Source organism: Brachionichthys hirsutus, chromosome 14, assembly GCF_040956055.1.
Source record: "Brachionichthys hirsutus isolate HB-005 chromosome 14, CSIRO-AGI_Bhir_v1, whole genome shotgun sequence".
In the NCBI taxonomy this organism is placed as follows: domain Eukaryota; kingdom Metazoa; phylum Chordata; class Actinopteri; order Lophiiformes; family Brachionichthyidae; genus Brachionichthys; species Brachionichthys hirsutus.
In genome coordinates, this window is record NC_090910.1 from 7,051,075 (window position 1) to 7,072,113 (window position 21,039).

Consider the following 21,039-nt stretch of genomic DNA (forward strand, 5'->3'; position numbering starts at 1 on the left):
CTACAGGGAAGCTGCACAGTAGTTTCTCAAAGCAGTCTGCTCTATGTCCTGCATTCAGACGTGGTTAGCTATGTTAGCTAAACCACAAAGCTAACCTCACGGTTTACAGTGATATTATTCAGTGAGTGTGCACTGCTAACAGAATAACAGACAGCTATCGAATATATTCTTGACTTACCTATTTTTCCAGACTAAGGGTCGGGACAAATTCAAGTTCTGTGGGTCCGGTTCGTCAAATATTCGGCTGGAATAGCCAGACTCTAAGCTTTATGTTTTGAAAAAGGCGACACCGCGTTGCCTGGTAACAGAGGTCACGTTGGACTAAGGAAGACTTTGAACATTTGTTTCGGGAATTGTTAGCTTTAGCTATTATTATTATTTTAGTATTAGCGTGATAAATAATAAAATATATCACACTCTACCTAATTTAATAGCTTATTGACGTCTTCAGTGCGATCCCATCATGGCAAGGCATACAGACGCAAATGTAGAAATATCAATTCAAATTTAAATAAACTTTATTTCACTGAATTTAGCAAAGCAAACTGCAATATAGAGTTGCAGGCCCACCCGAAAATGGTCATCAAAGGTTTGCTATATATATGCAAATTTCATTTTAGATTAATTGATCACCTTTTAGTTGTTGATATCACATGGAATCTAAATAAAATTTTATACTGATATAAACAAAGATGGTGAATTATCGTACAGCAAAGGAGCCGCAGCGAACCAGGGCGGCAGGCTGTCGCCTCCCCCTCTGTCAAGCTGTCAGATGACAGCGGCACACATGGACCTCGCTGCTGCAGGCTGAGCGGATTACCCGTCAGAACAGCATTTCATCGGCGTTTTTATTCAAAGAAAGGGACAGGAATACAACGTGATATTCTGGCGCTCTCCATGGAATAACGACAGAAGCGTTTGCTAGTTGAGAGCTGCGGGCTAATGGCAGCTAGCTGCTGAGCGGAGTCCCAGCTCGGGCTTTGTGCTGGTCAAGCCGACTAACGCTGCCAGCTGGCTCGCTGAGGTGGGATGAGCTAACATTAGCCGATGCTCAGGACCATTTAATTACCACATCGGCGTCATCAGTGTGATATTTTAATTATTTGTTTTAAGTTTGCGTGTTAATTCAGTCCCATTCATCACAGGCCTTCGCTTTATTCCCGTTACTAATTTTACGAAATTAATGGTTGTTTGCTAGCTAGCTTCTCGGCTACGCTAACCCCAGCTCAGTGAGAGCTCCAGGAAGGAGAGAGAGGCGACTGATGATGCGGGCTGAGGGAAGCGGCGAGCTGCTGGACGGGAGGGAGCAGCAGCGTTAGCTTCAACGCGTCCTATTTCCTCTCTTTCTTTCTTTCTTTCTTTCTCCTTCATCGTCGCGGTACAGCCGAAAGCCTCGGAGCAGCTTGAGAACAGAATTAGGGCATTTGGTTTGCGAGCTGGATAAATGAACAGAGTTAATATTAGCGAGTCGTGAGCTGGGAGCGACCGAGTCGGGATTATCGCACAGACGGCAGAAGCCTGTCCCGTTGACTTAAAGATGGCTTCGGCGAGCAGCATTGCCGCATCTATTGCGAGCAAAACGAAGACCAAGAAGAAACACTTCGTAGCTCAGAAAGTGAAGCTCTTCCGTGCCAGCGACCCTCTGCTCAGCGTCGTGATGTGGGGAGTCAACCATTCGGTGAGTCGGATCATCTAACGTCCACCTTTATGCTTGTGACACGTTAAGCCTTATTTGTTTATTTGCTGTTCGTGTTATTGCAGCTGATTGATTGATACTTGGTGACAGCTGGACCAGCTGTCAGTGCAAATGTGAGACTTTCTGCAAGTGTGCTGAAATAGTTCAGCAAGTCATAACTGGAGTCTGCATGAACAAAGCGTCTCACTCGTGTCAATCCGTTTGATATATATGTGCACAATTGTGATGTGGAAATGCATTAAACATTTCTGTGGCTTCCTGTTGTGTGCATGCAGGATAAGCTCTGAGGACGCTGTGGCGTGAGACTTCTTCCTACTATGGACAGCTTATCTTTGCTCCCTGCTCTCTTTCTTTTCCTTTGCTGAATATTTGCACTAGGCCAACGCTCGCGTGTATCGTATCATATTGGATCGTATCGCATCGTATCGTATGATTAGTGTTTCGCTACAGCCCTGTTGCCATCCTGCCTACCTGACTTGCCTTTCCTCTCTCTCACTGCGTTCTCTTTCTGTGTCCTGGCTCTCTGTGACTCATAGTATTTGTGTCTGGTTCTGTGGATTGCGTAAGAGGGAATTCTATAAATATCTATTCAGCTAATATACATGATGATTATGTGCGAGGAAAACAGAAAAGCCCAAAGCCTTATATCCAGGCCATTGAGTGAAGACGTTTTTTTGTTGCCTTTGCAAAGGAGGTTATGTTTCAATCTCGTTTTTTTTTTTGGTTTGTCACTGTCAGTAGGAAGCTCCTGGCTTATTTTTAGGATCCATTTTTCAGTGGATCCAAATAGTGGTTCAGATGCACAAATTATTTTCCATTATTGCATCGCAAAATTACGTTTTTGGATGTCCTCTCCTATCATCTTTGAACGAACGAAACAATGAATGTATCAAAAAGCATTTACCGTTAGGCTACAACCCCGCTACAAAGTGCTTATTACATGGAAATGTTGAAAGACAGACAAACGGTGATAAGACGAATGTGACTTGGTGATCATGACTTTGATTCTAACAGCCACATTTTAACATTTCATAAGTGCAGCTTTATATTTTCATGCTTAAATAACCCACAATGTTTCAAGCAGTGACGTTACTAGGAGCAACGAAATAATCTTAACTCCTGGAACCCTAATTATTTAAGTGTTAATTAAAGCAAATGCATTTGGGCAGTAGTGGCACTACGTGGAGTATCGTTACCTGTTATAACTGCAGTACAGTCGCACGGAAACTTCAACAGTTGTATCATCGTCTTCTGAATCATTTGTCTATTAGTTTAGCTCTGTTATTGATCAGTAGTGTTTTGTCAGCCACACATGTGGAGCTTGCTGCTGCAGCCTGACGTTAAACTGCCGATTGAGCTATTTCATTTTGACTTATCTTCCAGTTTGACCTCCTGTGATGGTCCATCTTTAAATTGAGCACTCATGCAGACACTGTAAACACATTGCTTTGCATTACCAGTGAGAATAGGGAGCAGAGCGTAATCTGTAAACAATAGATTTTATTTGATCAATTACAGAGGTCTCTGATCACCGGTGTTTTGGTATGAAGTAACTTCATTGTATTGAATTTACTAAATCCATCTACATATTTGCATATTAAAGAAGAGTGAAATATTGGCTGGGTAGCGAGGTGTTATGGTTATGGTGCATCTATAAAATAAAAAAAACTGGAAGCAAAATGTTGCATATATTGTCTGCGCCATCGTTCCTGCAGAGATGCATGTTAACGTGCATACGTGTGCCTGTCTCTCTTTGTGTGGCTGTCCTGTGTCCTTTGTTTTAGTGTCACTGTGTCATAGCATGCTACCTTTCCCAATGTGGGGCGACATGTTGCTGAGCATCATAAATAGACCAAGCAGTACAGCCATAAGATGTGAGCTCATCCAGTCTGAACCGCTGCGTCCTTTAATATGTGGCTTCTGTAGCACTGGCTTCATTACAGATTTGCTGAGCTGTCTGCATTTGTAAATCTTTCTGTCGATAACGACTACCTTTTTCAACCGTGGTCATTTTGTGTCAGCATGGAAAGTATGTCTTCTGTAAGGAGGCATTTTCAGGGTATAATATGTGTTTTTATGGACTCGTTCACATGTACCGGTACTCTAATGAACACTTGCATGTGTGTGATTGAATGACTGGTACAGACTCAAATAGACATCAAAGAGTTTGTTGGCATTTAATAAAAATGCAAATATATATCAGTCCTGGAACGACAGGCTCTCTTACAACAATGCTGGACATATTTTACTTTGGCTATCGGTTGCATTTGACTGCTACCATTTTTTCCTCTTGGTCTCACTCTCTTGCACTCGTATGCAGCAGTCCTTCACATTAGCGCTGCTCCACTTTTATCATCGGCGTGTCCTCATTATGGCTGACCTCTCCACCCAGTGGTTGAAAGCAGAGGGAGAAAATGGAGTTAGTGTTACCACTGACACAGAAGTCAAAGTTCTTTCACAGCATTGGGCAATAGACAGGTCATGGTCACATAATAAGTTAAAGTACAAGGGTGGATCATTGCCCTTTGTGTAAAATACTAGAATATTTTCCAAGATTTAAAGACATAAAGCATCGTAAATAGTTTTGTTATATATATATTCACAGCCTAAAATGTTTTTGTAATTTTAGGAAGGAAGGTATTAAGAATTCATGGGTGGGCATATTTAAATTAAGTTTTTATGTTTGTTGTTTCCCCCTGTGTTTCAGTCTATATCCCACAACAGTGACTATTACAGCAATATCTCTGTTCGTGCCTTAAATATGTAACATGCCCAGACACGGTGGCTGACAGAAACCATCCAGCGATTCGTTTGAGGCACTTTGCGATGTGTGTGCACGGCATAATAACATCCATTCATTTTCTTCTAGAAGAGACGACCCCAGTTGCGATCCGGATTTTCCCATTTACTTATAATGGAGGCTTTTTCAAAAAAATCATATCTTGTAAAATATGCATTAAATTCACTCACCAAAAATCAAGGTCGTAAAGGGGTCTGATATGCACTATTATTCAAAATGTCTTCTGGATCTGATCCAGAATGAGATCAGGAAAAAATCTTAAATGTTAACATTAAAACACCATTTGTGGGGGTTGCTATGTTGTTGAACTGAACGAGACGCACTTGTTTCACATCTCACCTGATCAGCTCCTCTCTGGACAGTTCTCTCCCAGAATATCCTCTCTGTTTCATCAGTGCTTTCAGGCTCTCTCGTTCTATGTTTCATCCCGTATGCCCTAGTTCTATCTTTACTTCAACACCTTAGGACCTGTATTTTCATGGTTAATAAATCTAAAAATATAGATAAAATAAATGCAGGGCCATTGTTTTTGGTGTAAATCACAATATAAGGAGAGGTCTGCGCTCTCCGAGTGCTTTTCTAATTTTATTAATTTATTCAGTCGTTCCTTCATTTTAAAGGCACTAAAAAGATAATAAATGTCATGATCTTTTTGCAGATGCCTTTTACTTTGTCTCTAATAATAAGAGATACAATTATTGTGCTGGACAAGTAATTGCTGACACTGATAGCATTGTTGCAGTGGATTTGGATTTCCACCTGAAAGGGCTTGAGTTAAATTCTAGGATAAGCTGTATTCTTCTTTGTGTGTATATTGTTGATAATGCTAAATACTATGAATGGTACTGGGATTTATAACAGGTCAGGTCATGATGTCATTGCTTTGTTAAATGGTCAGCGAAAGGTCATTTCTGTAGTCGGCACTATTGACTACAGCATATACGTAGCCTTTAATTCTCACAATCTGATTTGTAAAGGGCACATTTCCATTTAGCTGGGTGCAAATTTATGTCATCAAATTAGAATCAAATAAATACATTAAAAAAAATTGTACTTCCTGCTCTTGCTCTGACAGCAACCTCTAACTTTTTCACCCTCTTGAGAAAACTCTGGATCCTGTCACCAGGAGCAGGATGATCAAGTCTCACATCCCTGTGAGTTGAAATACACACTCGTAGAACTCAGTTGAGTCGCTGAAGCTTGAAATTAAGGGTGCCAGCTAGCTGAGAGTTTCCCATTGGCTGTAGCCCAAATCTATATATTTTTTTCTTTACAAGTAAAAGGTTGTTCGATAACGCTTTCGTGACTCGCACTGGTCTGTCATCCGCATCCTGCCATTGCTCAGCGAGATAAGACCATGTCATGCTGCTGACAGGGCACACAGTCTTCACCAACTTCCTGCCCAGTAAAGCAACAGCACACACTTGCTTCCCTCTGGGCCGGAAAACCTGTCATCATCACCATGGAGACAAACAGGAAGTGGTGGTGTGAATTTTTGCTGCAAAGTTTCATAGCTGCAGGAATAAAAGCGGATTTGCTGGAGACCTCTGAATGAGCAAAACATCTAACCTACAAATGTGCTCTGGAAGAAAACTAGGATAAATGTTTTTTTTGTGTAATTGATTTCTCTCGGTAGGTTTAGGTTGATATACTTGATTAGCTACACCTCCAGCTCGGTGCTTGAGAAAACATTGTGCACAAGGCAATAACTTAATGGGCCCTGTGATGACTGTCATGCAAACAGACATGCATGTCCTTGGGAGAAGAGTAGGTGTCGTAACTGCCATTGTGTGAAACGCAGTATTGTTGATGAGGCGACATCGCCGCACAGAGTGTCCAGGATTCATCTGTGCTGTAGCATCGCTGACGTCTGTGCCTGTCACACCAGAGTGCTGGAAAAGTACTCTGATATGGCCTCACTGGACTTGGATCCTATGCGTACTTGCATACTTTGTTATATTTTCAAATGTTGGCTTCCTTTTTCCATGTTCTTTGTTCCATCTTGACTCTATCTCCTGCTGAAAATCTCGTGCTTCTACTTTAGTTTCCTTTGCATTAAAAGCTTTACAGTAATCCTAAAGTGTATTTAAAGTGCAGAAATATTGAGTTTGAGTTATAACACTCGCTTCCGTCATCCTCACAGTGTTGAATGTACAGTACTTCAAATATTTTTGTTCTTGAAAAGCTACAGTATTTGTTGAATGAGGGCCTGTGTGCTGAGCTGATCACAGGTAAAGTTTGAATAATGGACAAAAGGCAGACCTTGTCTCTTTACCTTTTAAAGACTTATGCAGTTTTACATTTGAACAGTCAAAGCTAGGATTTTAGGATTTTATTGATACTGCTTGTCAGTAGTGATACTTGTATGCCTATTGATAATTATTAGATCAATACAGTTTAGGACTGGGGTCGTCTTTTTACGGTAGAACGTATAAACAACCATCAGCAATACAAAATCACTTACCCGGTTGTCAGTACAGCTGCCCAAAGCTTCAAGCATACAAATTCAAGCCAATCTACTTTCCCATTTGTCAGCATTGATGACTCGGTGACTGGATCGCTCCCTCTCTGACTAAATTACATTTTAAAGTCTGACGGGCTATTTTGTGATACTTAAAGTTAAAGGCTAGTAGTACTATGTACAGGATTGTAGTAATGAGAGAGGCCATGGGCAAGTGCCATCTTCAAAAGAATTTTTGGGTGGCCACCTGGGAAAATACCAAATGGTTTTATGCATCAATCATGCTGAGGCCATTTTCCGCACCATCTGTTAGAATGCTCCTGCAGCACTACAGGACCATATTCAACCCCCAATAGTAAGACATGTTCCTCTGGCGCATCTGTTGGAATAGTGATGTGACGCCACCTCGAATCTGTCTGCTCAGAACCCTGAGGTGTATCTGGGACTGTACTGTAGCGGTTCACAGACGAGCTTCAAGATTAATATTAAAGTCAATCAAAGATTGGCTTTCTTTCAGGACACATCCAAAGTGTGCTTGGTGGCATGATGCTATTATTAGAGTCACACATCCTGCCCTTTTGCACTCCTGCCTGCAGCCAACAACACACACACACACACGCACACACACACACACAAGCTATGCCTGAGTCATAACAAATGTCAGGTCTATAATGTATCACAGAAATGTGATGTGGACCGATGTAAATGGGAAGTCCTGCTATGCACCTTGTGTTTCTGAAGGCCTGCTTTTTCTGCAGTGTGCAAGGTTTATTGATGCCCTCTGTTATCATTCATTACAGTCATTCATAGTCTTTGACAGATCCATTGTTAGCAGTAAAGTACTTGGTAGTACTTGGCATGTACTGGTAGTTTAATTATGGTCACACCTAATCCTCAGAAAGATTTTTAAAAGTGCATTTCAAGTAGCACATGCTTGTATAAACTGAAGTTCATCTATACAAAGTGAGGAGGGGGATAAATATGATCTGCAAAAAAAATTGCAATTAATGTTTCCATGTTTGTTTTGTGTTTTTTAGCACTTATAATGCGCGTCATTTGGCCGACATGTCATAAATGTATTTTTATTGCTCCATTACTGATGTTGTCTTCTGTTTTTTCTTCTGAACAGATTAATGAATTAAGCCATGTTCAGATTCCCATCATGCTCATGCCAGATGACTTCAAGGCGTATTCCAAGATCAAAGTGGACAACCACCTCTTTAACAAGTAAGGGACTTTCACTTGTTTTCTATATTGTATGCGAGTATATTTCATACTTCTCACACTTTTGTTATATATATACTTTCAGGGAGAACATGCCCAGCCATTTCAAGTTTAAAGAGTACTGCCCTCTGGTGTTTCGAAACCTCAGAGAGAGGTTTGGCATTGATGATCAGGACTTCTTGGTATGAATAGTCAAGCGGTATTACAAATGTGTTTTCTGTGTATGACTGTAGTGTGATTTGCCTCTCCTGACATCACATTATAATCGCACATTTAGTACTTTAGAACCAATTTGACAAGTCATCTGCTGCTCACGTTTTCCTTCGGCTCTTTTGCTTCATACCCCCCTCCTTCTTTTCTTCTCCTTTCCGCTCTTCCAGAGTAAATCCCCAGCACAGGCAATGAGTTGGCAGTATTGAGAGGTCACTGTGTCCAAGTACAGCTGTCCTCCTCACATGTTTACATTATGGTTTGGTTGGCTGCAGTGAGTGGGCAGTTTGGGGGGGGGGGGTATTAAGACACCGGCCAGTGTTTCGGAACGCCGTGACATTCTCAACAGGAATTCTCTGGGAGGCAGGAATGGCATTGTGGGTGAAGATGGTTTATTACTTCTTAGTTTATTGCTCTCAAGCCAACCTTTCTGGTGGGTTTTTTTCTGCTTATTATTTGGAGAATATTCCTCGTTACACTTAATAGGTGCCACCGGCTGCAGGCTGCTGACGACACGCAACAATATTAGTTCTACTCTTTTGGATGGTGACTGAAAACCGCCATCCACCCATTCCTTAAATTATGATAAATATGAGGGAGAGAAAGTAATGAAATAAAACTAATTACGATTCTTGTGAGAACTTTTCCTTTATACTAGCCTCAGACAAATAACGGCTGCAGCATTTTCAGCACGTCTCTCAATTCACTTCCTGGGTGTTACTTAATCCTCTCTCCTTGCTGACGCTTTGTGTGAACCCTCAGAAACAACTTCAAGATTAGTTCTCACTTTGCAGTTAAATTAAGAGAAGCTATGACTTGAAGAGGAGAGAGCACTATGGGCAGATGACATGAGGAATTCTTGGCGAATGAAGCGTTGAGCCAGGGGTGTTGGATCATGTTACCTCTGAGCTCTGAAGTCTGAGCAGCAGCTGTTTGTATCTGTGTGTAGGTTTGGACAGGCATAGGGGTCAGAACCCCGCATGTTTAGACTGGAGAGGACGTGGTCACGGGACGCAGAGGGAGATTAAATACATTCGAGCTCCTTTTTTGGCTGTTCTACCAACAGATGATATTTAGTTCCACCACCTGCTATTTAAAAAAAATCATATTGGAAACGAAAGAGCTCTGCTTTTTCTGAAGTCAAGCACTTCTTATATATTTCTTTCTGTCTTTAGTGAAACAAGAATGTTTGAATAAAGGGTGCAATACATACATTGAATCTCTGACCGCAGTAGAAATTGCGCAGATGCAATTGGTTGTGAGATGTCAATCTGATTATGTTGGGTGCACACGACGTGATAAAATCTATTTCTGTTCCACGTGTTTGCAGAACTCCTTGACACGCAGCGCTCCCTTAAACAGTGAGGCCCAGGGACGGAGCGGGGCCCGCTTCCATACCTCTTACGACAAACGCTACGTCATCAAGACCATCAGCAGTGAGGATGTGGCCGAAATGCATAACATACTAAAGAAATACCATCAGGTGAACGCCCTTGTCTTATAGTCATGCATAGGAAAACCAAGCCTTGATTTTTGATTGGTGTTTCTTTGGTACCTTTTTTTCTGTTTGATTCTCTGAGAGAATGTGTAATAGAAAAAGAATTATTACTGCACTGAAAGCACGTTGTTATATTTTTAATGATTCAGTTTAAGAACCTGAACTTCCAGTGGGTTCAGTGGGTCTATTTTTCACCTTACCGCAGAGTGACACTAAATCATTCCGGGGTCGTGCTGTGTTTATAAACCTTTCTGTAATTCGTGCTCTTCTCTTAACACAGGCAGGAAGCATTCGTTTTGAATTGACAGGGCCTTAAGTTCCTCTAACTCTCTTTTGGCAGTTTATTGTGGAGTGCCATGGTAACACTCTGCTGCCACAGTTTCTGGGGATGTACCGACTCACTGTGGATGGCGACGAGACCTACATGATTGTTACACGCAATGTCTTTTCCCACCGGTTGTCTGTCTACAAGAAATATGATCTCAAGGTAGGAGACCAAAAGGGAGCGGGGATGAAAGAGTGGTCTAATGGGATACAAATGTTTGAAGGAAATATGTTAATCTAATCTGTTTGTTGTCAAAGTAGTTTTATTTGATTAAGCCTCTGAAAAAAAATTGTTAATATGGAGAAAGTTGGTAATATATTTAAGATAATAGACTGTATACATTTAGTTCTGCGAGTTCTGAGACAGGATTTAAGTAGTTAGTGAAACCTTGATGTGAGGTTTTGTGCCTTACATTGATATAATTCGGTCGTCTTTGGTAGTGCAACCTCAAAAGGTTAATGAGTATCTGCAGCAATAGGTGACAGACTGTTGGTGCTTCTGGTGATTTCTCTCTTTCAATTCTAGGGGTCCACTGTGGCAAGGGAAGCCAGTGACAAGGAGAAGGTACAGTCATCTGTCGTGAGGCTTCACTGTTATACATGACAGAGGCAGGACATGGAAGTCTTATATTAAATGTCCATCCAAAGTAGAAAGAAAATCCGCATCATCAGCCTCTTTTATAGATGTATGTAGGGCTGTTTTACACACTGGTCCTGGTAAACTATACTATAAGCGAAACTTGAGCAGGCGAGGCATTATTAGTTAAACCGCTGACCTGATTTATTTACTGATTTGTTTATCTCAGGTGCCAGAGCATCATTCCGACCACCTTTAACCCCTGGCTACAAATATATTAATCCACGCTGGCACCACATAATTCCATGTCAATGAACAATCATGGAATAAAAAGCGAATCGATAGCCGTTTTGTTTTCCGCTGTTACCTTTCATGTGGCTTATTTGAACACTATTTTCGTCGACTAGACGGGCAGCTGTCCTTGCGAGCGCATTAGGAGGTGTGTTACTGAAGTCGACAGCTGGTTTTAATGACGATGTAGGTCACAGTCGGCGTGGATTGAACAGGTGGGCGCTGCACTCGTGTCAATTCGCTTCTGATTTCATGTTTGTGTAAAGAGTCGGATCATATATAAACCCTTTTTTTTTTTTAATATATGAAATACATTCTCTAAACTCAGACTAGTCTGTCCTTCAGGTAATTTACACATCGATGTTATGAAATGTCAGATATTTTTTATTTAATCTAATGTCTATTAAACGATCCATTTCAACAGTGAGAGGAAGGAAACCGTTTCCAGTGGTTTCAATAACCAACACAGCTTCTAGACTTACTGTCATCGCCCAAATGGGGATGCCAGTAACAAACATCCATCTCCTTCAGTTAGCACCTACTTCATCACAACATTCCTTTTCTAGCCCCTGCACGCTATTTGTGTCTGTTTAATTTGCTTCATCCCCTCTAACCTCGCTTCTGCTCTTCCATTCGTTTCCCTGCTTGCTGTCTGTGTGTGAGCGATTGAGGGTTGTGTGTGTCTGCGTATGTGTTAGGGTTAGAGTTTTATTCAGTCAGACGTCTCATGACTTTGAGCAGTTCTGTGTATGTGTGTTCTGCGTTAGCATTGTATGAGACTGAAGTGTGTGTGTGTGTGTGCGCACGCGTGTGTGTGAGCAGTGTTTGAAGTGTTGCTTTTTGCAGAAAACTGGTTATTTGGGGCTTTTGACTCTTGGCTGTTTGAACAAAGTTGCCAGAGTGCGTTACTTAAATCGGTTCAATGTGCTCTGTGTTGAGCCTTTATGATCTCGATAAAACATAATCTATAAATAAAGATGAAGGGCTTTGACGCGTTGAGTGACTGGCTGAGAGCAGCGTCCTCGAACACTTTGACTTTGGAGCGCTCGTTTTGACTCGTCAGCTGTGCAATATTGGAAGTCGGTGTTCATCCAAAGTATCATGTCTCCACACGTTGCAAAGCCTCAGCTGACCAGGGATTTTCCTTTGAGAGGTGCACAGCTTTGACCCAAGGTGTTTGAACTTTCCACTGGGGCTTTTACTGGGACTTAACCGCAGGGCACGATTCAATGAGGCGTAGAGGACTCCAGGGAATCCCTGCACTAAACATGGCCTATTGCAGATGGAAGAAGAAATTAGACTCACATTAGAGTGTTAAAATGAGTGTAAAAACAATGCGAGCGAGGATTTGACACACACGTGAGCCCAACTGTGCGACCTCTTGTTATCTGCAGCTCGGCATCCTTTGCATTCTCATGATGCTAATAATCAGCGAGGTCTCAGTCATGGATCTGACCCGGTTTCACCACATGAAACACACACTTTCTACACTGACCTGCAGTTACTGACTAATATTCTGTGGGTAAACAATACATGTGTTTTTCCTTCATACTGTTTTTTTTTTAATGGTTTTATACCAGTATACAGACACACACACACACACTTCAGTCTACCAGTAAGTTTAGGAGGGTGCATCACATGGAATCCTTTCTGTTTTTTAAAGACAATAGTGTTTGTGTCTAAAATAAATCTTCATACACACACACACACACAACAAGCACGGCAAGGTTCTCTCCTAACTGCATGCCCATCTCCCTTTTATGCATGCGTCTGCATGGTATAGAATGTTTTTCTGAAGTTACATTATTCCTCACACATTGTGATGTGTGTGAACACCAGCCCTGTTCTGTTGCACATTGTCAACGTGTTCTGTTCGACCACATGTGACATGCTTCTTTTTTTTTTTGTTCTTCTCATGAAGTAGATATTGCTGCTCTCGGAGCTGCTGTTTCAGGGTTCTGATGACACCTTGTACGTACTGCCCTTTCCAAGTGGATGATTCAAGGCTTTTACGTGTTCATATTTTGTTTTACTCTCAAATGGGGTCGTCTAGAACCCAGAACGACATACATGTGATCAGCTAATGCAGGATCATCTATTTTACTTTGCTTTTATCTGTGGTCAACCACAAACAACTGTTGCATTTGGAACACTGGCCCATAATGTAACCTCTGACGTGCGTTGGTTGTATTTGTTACGTTACCTGGAAGCTATCAAGGTTGTGTTTGTACACAATTAGATGGATCTCTTGGTATGTGGAATGCCTTTTATCTTCACTGCTCATTAGCTATCTCATGCACTAGTCCTATTGTTTTTAATGACTGTCTTTCCGCATGCCAGCACCGACTGGTCGCTCTGGTGGCAGCGCATGGCTCTGAGGTGTCGGTATGACTTAGTGAACCGCCCTGGTGTTTTATTAGCAGCTCCTTATTCAGTAGTTGTAACACCATGAATAGATTCTTGGAGGAATGCAGGTTCGTAGAATGCAAATTACCTGATTGTGTTTTTCCTTGCACTTTGTAGTTCCTTCTGCTAGCCTCCTGAGAACAATCCTGCCAGGCCAATCCTTTTCCTCTGACAGGGAAGAAGCAAAATACCAGTGCATGCACTCCGGAGTCAGACATATACAAATATGCATTTCAGCAGTTCAAGATCATATGTCCTATTGATTGGTGAAACTAATAACACTAAGATAGTTGAACAGCAAAAATATTTCCTTGTTTGCATCATCATTGGATTAACCTGTTTGGAAACAAACGCTTCCTGTCTTCTAAGATTTTAAGGTACGAGAACGAATTCTAGACTTCTACACTAGACGATGCCTTTCTTTCGCGCCTGTACCCTTTCCAACCCTCTACCATTTAAAAACAACAACAACTGTGTTCTGTTACATTTTAAACACTTTGCCTGTGCTTCCAACTTCCTTCCTCCCTTCCTCTCTCCCTTCTTCTCTCCTCTCCTCCACCCCTACCGCCCCTGCCTCGCCCCCCCCCCCCCTTTTCTAGCAGCCAACCCAACCAGAGGATGTGCCCCACCGGCCCAAATCTGGTAATGTTCAGCAAAGGCTGCAAACACTGCGGATTGCCACGCGCTTTTACTGCGCCATGAAACACGTAAGAGATGTAAGAGAACCAGGGCTCATATACAAGGCATGACCTATTAAAACACGCTCATTTTGTTGTTTTCGTTCTTCTTTCTTTATTGGCCAAGCATTCTTGCATACTTTTCTTCTTCAAATTGACACTGTTATTTCAAGGCCATATTTTGCACGAGTGTCATTCATTCATTCACAGTCACCTTTTTGTGTAACTTGTCAGACAGTGCGGTTTTAGTTTTGCCAGACAGTTAATGTATTTACTAATTTATTATTGTACCACTCACCCAGTGGTGAGTGGTATCATGTATCTGAAATCCAGAAGAAGAAGGTGGTGATGAGTTGATGCTGCAGCATGAAGACACTGCATGGGCACACAAAGAATTAGTAACAAAAGAATGGGAATGGAAGAATGTATTAGTTCCTTGTTTGTTGGTCTATTAAATAGACCAACAAACAAGGGCGAAATAAAAATAGACTCTATTTTTATTTCGCGTCAACATCTGAAACTATCGAAGGCATCATTCTACGTTCTGATATTTTGCAGGAGATGAGTACACGTCTTGATTTGTCCACAAAATAGTTTTTTTAAAGCTTGAAATGGTGCACCCTATGGCAATGTTTTGTGAAATGACATATTTTTGATAGCTGCCTAACAGGTTCTTATTAGATAACAGCACGTCCCAGAGATGAGTCACGCTAGCTCGGAATGCACACGTAATCTTACTCGAGGGCATTGTGATTCATCAGTGTTTTTGAACTACACACTTCAAATATAAGTGCTTTTACATTCACTTACAGTCACTTTGGTTTTATATGTTCTCTTGTCTAATTCTCCGTTTTTCCGGTTTTTGCATTGGGGGGCAATTACTTGTTGATACGGAAACTATTTCAGTAATTAAAGGCATAATGCCGTACTTTAGACAGAGGGAAGGGTCGTTAAGTGGGGACAAGGGCAAGTTGTTCTCAAGGCTAAATAAACACACTGGGCGCTTGATTGTTTTCACCTTGAACATGTTCAATATAAACCTGTCGGTTTGCTTGTGATTGGATGGTGATTCTACACGAATTAAGCTTTGACTGACATCTCTGTGAACAATGATGAACAGTTGAGATCAATTCTTCTTCAACTTGTTAAACTGCATGCCACAGAGGTAAAACCTGACCAATAACATCAGTAGGAATATTACTGCTAGGGTCCTGGAATGCCCCAGTGATGGCGTGCCACATATCAAAATATAGAAACGACCACCATCCATTTCAGACCAGCTGATGGGGAACCAAAAACGAAATGGGTTTTAAGGACACGGCTTTACACGGCTCATTGTCAACCCAGCCTTCATGTCTGCTTCTAATATGCCTTTGCTTTCATACTTTCTACCTCAAATGTATCAAGCCATACAGGAGTTTGACTTTTCATCACAGTCCTTGTAATAAGGAAAACACCAATAAGAAGAAGGCATAAGAATTAATGAGCGTCTGACAATGTGTATGGCATGGAGATAAGTGACAGCTGAAATGAGAGTGCAGCGAGATGGATGGATGTAAGAGCGTCGAGGCATCGGCTCAGGCAGCAGGCCTGTGAAATGATTTCAGTCGCTTTGCAGTCAACCTGACTTTGCATCCTCGTTAAGTTTCTGTCACAGAATCGCACATCCCATATTTAGTCTATGTCTGTTTATATATGTGCTCTGATGTCGTATTTTGTGATCTGTATTCCTGTCTTCACTGCTGTGTGTGTGTCTGTCAGTCAGTGTGTGACGTTCAGCTTATTCTAGTGCTACAAAGTGCTGTTGTGTTGCTGCTTTCCTGCTGGCATAGAAACATCGTAGTAGCTCAACTGCCGCCGCTGCTGCTGCTGCCCTGTTGCCACATTTCCTGCTCTATTTTTCCTCAGTGACTCAGAACCAGATCCCCCATCCCCTCCTCACATAACACCTCCTCCCCCCTACAGGCTGCTGGCAGGCCTGCAGGTTAGCAAGGAAATGAATCCCAGTGGGAAGACACTTAATTAAGAAGCACCTTCCTTCTTCTGCACGTAGGCTGAATAGTGGGAATCTGTCACAAAACCACGGCGTGCTGACTTTGTCGAGGAAAAGGTTTGTCGGGTACAAAGCAGCGTGGTTTTGGAGACACCAGACAATGTTAATATCGTTATTCTCAGAGAGGTGATGCTCTTTGGGGACCATCTCAGTGCCAACAAGGACCTGGAGGTCTTTCTTTCCCAACACAAAGTGTGTGGGTCAACCAGATGCATTTAAGAAGCTGTCCGAGCATCAAAATGCTTTGTGTCCTGCGCTGAAGTCATTTCACCATAAATGATACATCCGATGAATCCGTGCCCTGTTTTCAGCATGTTGCATGAACTGTTTTGAAACGAATCGGCTAGCTTGAATAAAGGCCCGCCTTGGTTTGAACAGACTGCCTGCTCTTTGTTAGCCAATTCATTTTTTTACCAGAAATGTTAAGTCGTGTGTGAATCAGACAGGCTTATCTCACAACCCACAGGCTGAAAGCTTTGTGTGACGGGGCGTTTCAATATCCAGGGTTGCATTGTGACTGCTGACATGCCGAAACTTTAACATAATCATTTACCTTTGCCGTCATGCATTTTGAAATGCCCCTTAGTTTTTATAGTTGAAACGGGTGCTGTCTTTCAGTCCTCTGTAAAAGTACAGCGTATTAAAGTCTTGATGTCTTTCTTACTGTTCTGGGGGGAAAAGACGATGGATGCTGGTGTTACTAATTTCCGTAACGTCTCGTCAATTTTTTATTGTTTTTATTCAGGGAGGCAAACGTTGTGATTTGATCGAGTTAAATTTGCTGATGCTTTCTTATTTTAACAAACTTTTGCCACTTGATATCAGCACCAGACATCTGTCTAATTTTGGCCCTTAAGGTCTTCTGTCTGCATTGCCACACCTCTCTGGTTTTTAGTTTTGGCTGTTGTTTATTTGGTCACTAATCTCCTGTACTGCTGGGCAGGCCAAGGAGCTGCCCACCTACAAGGACAATGACTTCATCAACGATGGGCAGAAGATCTGCATCGACGAGGAGAACAAGAAAATGTTCCTGGAAAAGCTCAGGAAAGATGTGGAGGTACGTGTCTTTCTATTTACATATTGTGAGGCTGGATATCTTGCTGCAAATGAGACGGCGGTGCCCTCCCCCCCCCCTGTGTGTCACCCCTTTCAACCCGTCATTGGTTTTTATTTCCTCTCTTCTACTTTCTCCCGTCATCTTCAGTTCCTTGCCCTGCTGAAGCTCATGGATTACAGCCTACTGGTGGGGATCCACGATGTAGAGCGGGCTGAGCAGGAAGACGTGGAGAGCGAGGACAATGATGCCGAGGAGGAGGGTGAGAGTGACGGAGGGGGCATCGGAACGCCCCCCGACAGCCCCAGCAACACCCTCGACAGCAACAAGCCTCTGTCTCCCGGGGAGTTCGATTCCACCATAGATGTGTACGCCATCAAAAGCAATGAAAGTGAGCCAAACATGTTTTACAAGCCTGTAAGAAATGTTTGTACAAAGTATTTAACGCTAAATAATATGTACAGATGCAAGAGCTCCCTCTAATGGCAATGCAGTTATTATTCTACCTGTCAAAAATGCTTCACTCTTTATTTAAGAATAGACTTCACCCCTAGGATGCTGTACAAATGCCTCGATCCTCATTCAGGGTGCGCTTGTTTTAAACCACAGCTGCTCCCAGGAAGGAGGTGTACTTCATGGCCATCATTGACATCCTTCAGCACTACGATGCCAAGAAGAAAGCAGCGCACGCCGCCAAGACAGTCAAACATGGAGTATGCAGCTACATGCCACAGATATTTTAATGGGTTTAAATATGATGAAAAATGAGATATTGATTGCTGATTAACATGATGGCACTTCGTCTTTGTCCCCCTGCAGGCCGGAGCGGAAATCTCCACGGTGAACCCAGAGCAGTACTCCAAGAGGTTTTATGATTTCATCGCCAACATCCTGTCATAGCCTCCAGGAGCAACACGGGGCACATAGGGAGGGGGAGGGGGGGGGGAGAGAAATGACTGAGGAGAAAAAAAAACATTTAGAGGCTGAATTAATAAGGTGCTGTGATGGCTTTGTATCACTCTCCCTCAACCATTCTCCTCACCCCTCCCTGTTTGTCTCTCTTTGAGTGAGGCGCCATGCTCGACAGCTTAAAAATCACCATTCGTTTACATTTATCCTCTCCTCTGTTGACATTTCTTCATGTGTTACTTTGGATGAGAAGGGTGCCGAAAAACAAGCATCCGGGTCACTATTGTTTTTATATTATTTGTTTTTGTCTTTGTGATTTATGTGGGGATATAACATTCTTTTTTTACATTGCCTCTATTACAACATCCAGACCTGTGCATTTTTCTTTTCCTTTTTGATGGTTTTTGTTTCTCCTTCGTGATGTCTCATGGGAGACGGGAGAGTGTCTACTCTACACCCTCGTGAGGGTCAAGGGGAGCGCAGAGTTCAGATTGCGGCATTAAGTGAGGCCCTTCTTGCACACAGCATGCGATGAGGATGATGAGGATGTTGAGCCTCACCTACTGCAATTCCTTTATTTCAGGAAGTAGGAAGCAGTCTTCCAGCCAGACACCAACCCAAATCCTATATGCATCATCAGCCAAACGGATCTCCCTATTTGGGTTCCTCTTCCGTCATTCATTCTTTGGATGCCAGCCCCCTTTTTTTTGTCCATTCTCCCCTCGCCTCGTATTCAAGCGCTTCTCTTCAGCCGAGACGAGTTCACTTGTTGCAGTAAGTTATGTCGCTTGTTTCTAGAAGCCAGTGGTTTCTGGTTTTTAGCTCTCTTGCTTGGTTTGTGATGCACAGTGATGAAGAGTGATAAAGGGAAAGACGCGTACCTTCACAGCAGAACAGGAGGGATTACATTTACTGGGCATTGTTGTGTAGGCCTGGTTTCCGGTGTGATCAAACGTGACTCCGTGTCTTAGATTTATTATCAGGGTGTTGCATTGAAATATGAACCCTAAGTTTGTGCTGCCACGAGCACCTTATGAGTAAAATCCAAAATGATGCACTTTTATTTGTTGTCAGAGGATTAGGAGCGCTTGTTCTGTTACAGTGCTCCTCAACAAAGAGGAGGAAATGTGGGTTACGTTGCAGTCGTTGAAGACATCTCGACAAATCCCGTCTCGGTCATGTCTCATCCGTCGGCACCTTTTCCTGTCCGGTTTGGTTTGGTTTGGTTTGGAAGAATTTACCGCAATATTAGATGGGAAAGGAGGACTAGTTGTGTTTACCAGGCTTCTGTAAACTAACCTTTCCAATTGTTTTACGTGTGCTCTGTGGGGGCTTCTGGGACCAGGCAGCAGCGTGACTGTACTTGTGCATTCAGAGCAGACAGAAGACTGTTCACCTCACTGTTTACACACCCAACGATGTGGGCGGTGTGTGTGTGTGTCAGTGTTAAAAAGTCGTAAAGGGGTGTGGGGAAAGAAAAGGGCGGTGGGCAGTTGGGAGGAGGAGCTACGATGTAAAGATTAAGTCATTAACTCATCATTGTTCTTTTCTCAAATCGATATTATTAATCGTAGTTTGTGTTGTAATTGTCATCCATTTTTAAATATGGTTTATCTGTGTCTGAATTTGGCGGTTTTATGAATTGTGGCAATATTTTTTATTGTTTGTATGTTTTGCACAAGAGGAAAGGAAACATGTTACAAATATGATCCCAATTAGTCGACTTGGTCTTAAAAAGGGAAATGCAATATTCTCGTACGTACGTGAGAGAAGCTGTTATGCGTGTTGATGTTCTGGATAACCAACTTAACCTAGTAAAGACATTTTTTTGTTTACTCTTCTAACTCATACAAAAAAGCTTCCATCACAAAATGTAGTTTAGATATCATAGATTATATCCACATTATATTTTTACATTGGATTTTAAATGTAAAGTTGTATTTGGGGAGGAAAAAAGGAGCCACCCTGAGGAGTGAATGATGGTGTTGTGGTAAATGAAGAATGATACTGCTCAAATGTATACAGTAGTTACTATAGATGTACTTAAAAAAAAAAAAAAAAAAAAAAAGATTTGCATGTCACAAGACTTGATTTCCTCTTTTGTCTCTGATCCGTGTTGTTTGGCTGTTCAGGTTCTCATTGTGTCCCTCCACTTTAACCACGTCTGGGAGTGTAAAAATAGTCCCTACCATGCTTTAAATAACCATTTCCATTGTATGCACTGTGCAGGATGTGTGCCTTTTGTACGCCGAAATTATTTAATTTTATATTTTGTAATTTTTTTTTTAACAATTGTAAAAAAAAAAAAAAAAAAAAAGTATTTTAATAATAGGGTGTTTACTTTGACATGCATTATTCCACACCCTGGTCGGCCTCTTTCCACCTTTGAGTTTCTATTTGTTCACATTTTGTTTAAACAAAAACACTGATGATTGTTCTAAACAACAACAACAAAAAGAAGTGAGTTGCTGTCTTGATTTTGGTGGATCGGTTTCATTTCTGCACAATCAAAGCCATCATTCCGATTGCTCTGTGTAAATGCGTGCCGTCCTCCCCGTCCTCCTCGGAGGGAGGCAGCGTCTCCTGATATTAATCCTTCATTTGTTTCACGCTGGTCCTGCCTTGATAAAGAGCATGTGTGTTGAAGTGCTTTGTGCAACGTGCACGTGTCGTGATTGTGTTTTGCCGTGCTCGTCCTCACTAACTGGTGGCTTCCCCCACCTCAGGAATCTGTCGGCGTCTTGATCACATTTATGCACTTCACACGGTCCCGTCTGATCAATGTGATTTTCTGTTTTGTTTTGTGAAGCATTTGTCCAATATTTCACATCCCGTCACTTCGTTTCCAGAAGTGGTTTA

The 21,039-nt window shown here is 42.1% G+C and overlaps 1 protein-coding gene across 1 annotated transcript; it reads left to right on the top strand.

Moving 5' to 3' along the window:
• Nucleotides 1–1,537: 1,537 nt before the first annotated feature.
• Nucleotides 1,538–18,171, top strand: pip4k2aa (phosphatidylinositol-5-phosphate 4-kinase, type II, alpha a). Its single transcript, XM_068747920.1, has 10 exons — nt 1,538–1,678; nt 8,087–8,184; nt 8,267–8,363; nt 9,722–9,874; nt 10,230–10,376; nt 10,740–10,778; nt 17,161–17,274; nt 17,422–17,662; nt 17,881–17,984; nt 18,091–18,171. The coding sequence occupies exons 1-10, from the start codon at nt 1,538–1,540 to the stop codon at nt 18,169–18,171; spliced, it is 1,215 nt and encodes a 404-aa protein (XP_068604021.1).
• The last annotated feature ends 2,868 nt before the right edge of the window (nt 18,172–21,039 follow it).

What these genes read in the sequence shown, in the direction of transcription:
- pip4k2aa (XM_068747920.1), top strand. Translation starts at nt 1,538, where the DNA reads ATGGCTTCGGCGAGCAGCATTGCCGCATCTATTGCGAGCAAAACGAAG. An exon ending in TGTGGGGAGTCAACCATTCG is followed by an intron (nt 1,679 to 8,086) that starts GTGAGTCGGATC and finishes TCTTCTGAACAG; the next exon opens with ATTAATGAATTAAGCCATGT. An exon ending in TTGATGATCAGGACTTCTTG is followed by an intron (nt 8,364 to 9,721) that starts GTATGAATAGTC and finishes ACGTGTTTGCAG; the next exon opens with AACTCCTTGACACGCAGCGC.